The sequence below is a fragment of the Humulus lupulus genome, chromosome 7 (assembly GCF_963169125.1).
Source record: "Humulus lupulus chromosome 7, drHumLupu1.1, whole genome shotgun sequence".
NCBI classification, from domain to species: Eukaryota; Viridiplantae; Streptophyta; class Magnoliopsida; order Rosales; family Cannabaceae; genus Humulus; species Humulus lupulus.
This window is the reverse complement of record NC_084799.1, coordinates 82,522,768-82,526,139: the sequence shown is the minus strand read 5'-3', so window position 1 is coordinate 82,526,139 and position 3,372 is coordinate 82,522,768. Positions and strand designations below refer to the sequence as shown.

General features: G+C 35.6%; 1 protein-coding gene across 1 annotated transcript; it reads left to right on the top strand.

The window, feature by feature from the left end:
- The first annotated feature begins 2,061 nt into the window (after positions 1–2,061).
- On the top strand, positions 2,062–2,604 carry LOC133791920 (uncharacterized). The gene is made up of 2 exons (XM_062229827.1): positions 2,062–2,271; positions 2,428–2,604. Exons 1-2 carry the CDS (start codon positions 2,062–2,064, stop codon positions 2,602–2,604), a joined length of 387 nt encoding a protein of 128 aa, XP_062085811.1.
- The last annotated feature ends 768 nt before the right edge of the window (positions 2,605–3,372 follow it).

The following is a 3,372-nucleotide window of genomic DNA, read 5'->3' as shown; positions in this document are numbered from 1 at the left end:
GAGAAGAAGAGAAAATAACAAAGAGGCTTAGAAAATGACTTATGTTTAGAGAGAATCTAAAACCTATCAGAAAATCTGACTTGTGACTTATCAAACTTATCAGAACTTATGTTTTCACTTTACTCTTAACACTCCTTTTATAGACACATTTAGGTCATTTATTTAATTAAAAAATAAATAAAATAATATCCAATAATTAGCCCTAGGTCGAAATTATCATGGGCTTTAGGCCCGTGAAATTTGTCATTTGATTATAAGCCCATTGGACTTAAAATCAAGGGCTATATTATTTTCTATTGATTTAATTAATTAAATAATTATTTAAATCATTTATCAAATTTATTATTTATAATTTGAACCTTAATTTAAACTTATTTATTAATTTAGATACAAATTTATCTTAATTAATAAATATTCCCTAGTTTATCTTTTCTTCTCAAAATTACATAACTCTATGAAACTATCCAAAATTGACCTAGTCAACTTTGATAATTATAATTGATAATTAAATCAATTAATTGAGACTATCTAGATGATTTTATCCAAGGTACAATGTGGACCATGGGCCTATGAAATCAAGCTCCAATAAGTTATCATAAATCTAACAAATAAATTTACTAACTTATTAATTCCTCGTGACTCCACTAAAGACTCGAAATTGCACTCTTGAATTCATAGAACGCTCTATAACAAATATAGATACGCTATTAATTATCCATTGTTACAACCATAATTGACACTCAATCCTCTATAGACAGTCTACAATGAGATAGGACTAAAATACCGTTTTACCCCTCAATTTATTTTATCCTTAAAATACTTAGTTCCTTGTAAATGATATTTCAGTAAACTAATTTAATCAGTGAAATGAGATCTCTATCATTTAACACCTTGAACCAAACTAAAAGGAAACCATCGTTTCACTTCTTCATCAGACGCTATAGATGATCATATTTATGATTAACACTCCCACTCAATTATACTACCGAGTTCCCAAGATGCAAGTATGGGCTACTCCGTAGGGTAAGCTCGTAACGAACAAGTCAAAGAACTCAAATAATACAATCAGTTAGAATACTAACCATTCAGAATTGAGATTGAATTGACCTGTGGCCAACTATATGATATGACTAGAATAGATAATAACGGTATGTTTACTTATCTTATCAACTGTCAATAACGATCATGTCCGATGTAACAAATACATCCGATATTATCTACTTTGCTAATGTTCTGGAAAGAACATAACACCACAATATGGAAGTAAATCATATCGTAGATTGGCAAGTCAGTGTAAATCATGTGCACTGACTAGTCTTAGGACTAACTTATTTTGAACATATAATCATATTTATATTCCACTATGATTACGTCACTATAAATACGATTAGCTATATGCTCGGGATTTAATAAAAGTTTATATTAAACAAATAATCATGAAAATAAAGCATGTGAGCAAAGTGATTGACCAAGTCAAAAAATGATTTCTATTCTTTTACTGATAATAAAATGAGATTACAAAGAAATTGGGTTTTAATTAGGGCATAAATCCCCAACATTTTTTTGGTAGCAAAGGTTTAGCCTCCTAAGATGTCAAGGCAACAGTTGAAGAAATTTTACTCAGAGGTGAAGCACTACTATTGGGAGGATCCTATTCTCTATCGGCATTGTACAGATCAAGTTATTCGTCGTTGTGTGCCTGAGGATGAAATGCACTCAATTCTCACCCATTGTCACACTTTGCAATGTGGTGGGGATTTTGGAGCATGAAGAACAAGAGTGATGGTATTGCAAAGTTGGTTCTATTGGCCAAGCCTATTTAAAGATGCCAATTCTTTTGTGAAAGCTTGTGATCGTTACCAACTTACTGGAAACATATCAAGGAGGAATGAAATTCCACTTAATATGATCCTCGAGGTTGTGCTCTTCGATGTTTGGGGCATTGACTTCATGGGCCATTTCCCATCATCATCCAACAACTAGTTCATTCTATTTGCGGTGGACTATGTGTCAAAATGGGTTGAGGTAGCTGCAACAAAAGAAAATGATGGTAAAACGGTCATGAATTTTCTACATAAGAATATTTTCACAGGGTTTGGTACTCCCCAAGCTCTCATTAGTGATGAAGGCAGTCATTTCTATAATAAGAAACTTGATGCTTTACTTGTTCGCTATGGAGTATACCACCACACTGCTCTACCTTATCACTCTCAATCGAATGGTCAAGCTGAATTTTCAAACAAGGAGGTGAAAAGTATTCTTGAAAAGATGGTATATAGCTCAAGGAAGAATTGGTCCAAGAAACTGGATGATGCACTTTGGGCCTATAGGACGACATTCAAAACTCCTATTGGGATGTCACTTTATAGGTTGGTGTTTGGAAAAGCATGTCATTTTCCAGTTGAGTTGGAACATCATGCTTATTAGGCAATGAAGAAGCCGAATTTTGATGAGAAAGCTACTAAACAGAATAGGCTACTCCAACTAAACGAGCTTGATGAGTTTCGTAATGAAGCCTATGAGAATGCCAAAATCTACAAGGGATGCACAAAGGCATGGCTCGACAAGAACTTGATCAGAAAAGAGTTCCAACCCGGGCAATAAGTACTTCTCTTTAATTCAAGGTTGAGACTCTTTATAGGCAAGTTAAATCTAGGTGGCCTGGCCCCTACACTATGGTGAAGGTGTTCCCATTTTTCTCTATTGAAGTGCTAGGCAAGAATGGCTCATCGTTTAAAGTAAATGGCAACGGTTGAAGCCATACTTAGGTGGTCCGATAGACCAAGCCAAGTCAGTGATCCTCTTGAAGCCTCTCTAAAAAGGAGTTCAGCGTCCGGGTAAATGACGCTAACGACAGCGCCTTTGGGAGGCATCCCATACTTTTTGGTTGCTTTCTTTACTTTTTGCCTAGCTGGAACAATTTTTATGTTTAATTTTCGCACTTGTAATTTTTGAATTGTTGGGTGATTTTTGTAAATATGGAATCGTGGAAAGCGTGAAAACTAAAAAAAAATGTAAGCATAATTTTTTTTTGTTAAGGGTCGCGGCTAGGCCCTTTACAGAATCGAAGGAGTTTGGGCGAAGAGAGGCGGGCCGCAGCAAAGCTCGACAGGGTCGCAATGCTTAAACCTAAAATTCCCCAGATGTTTGAGGCGGGCCACGGTGAAGAATAAGAAGGGCCGCGACCCTTGAAATCAAAATTCCCAGATACTTGAAGCGGGTCGCGGTGCTGGAATAGGCGTCCACGACCCTGGATCGCGCTGATGTTTTAAAGAAGAACAAACCCTAAAACAATTTCATTTCTTCACTTTAAATTTTTTTCCACTTCTCCATACCTCCAAATCCACCTTCCCAAACATTACTTTTAGCCAT

Coding starts and splice junctions, on each gene's coding strand:
- LOC133791920 (XM_062229827.1), top strand. CDS start 2,062: ATGAATTTTCTACATAAGAATATTTTCACAGGGTTTGGTACTCCCCAA. Junction 2,272..2,427: donor AAAGTATTCTTGAAAAGATG/GTATATAGCTCA, acceptor CATGCTTATTAG/GCAATGAAGAAGCCGAATTT.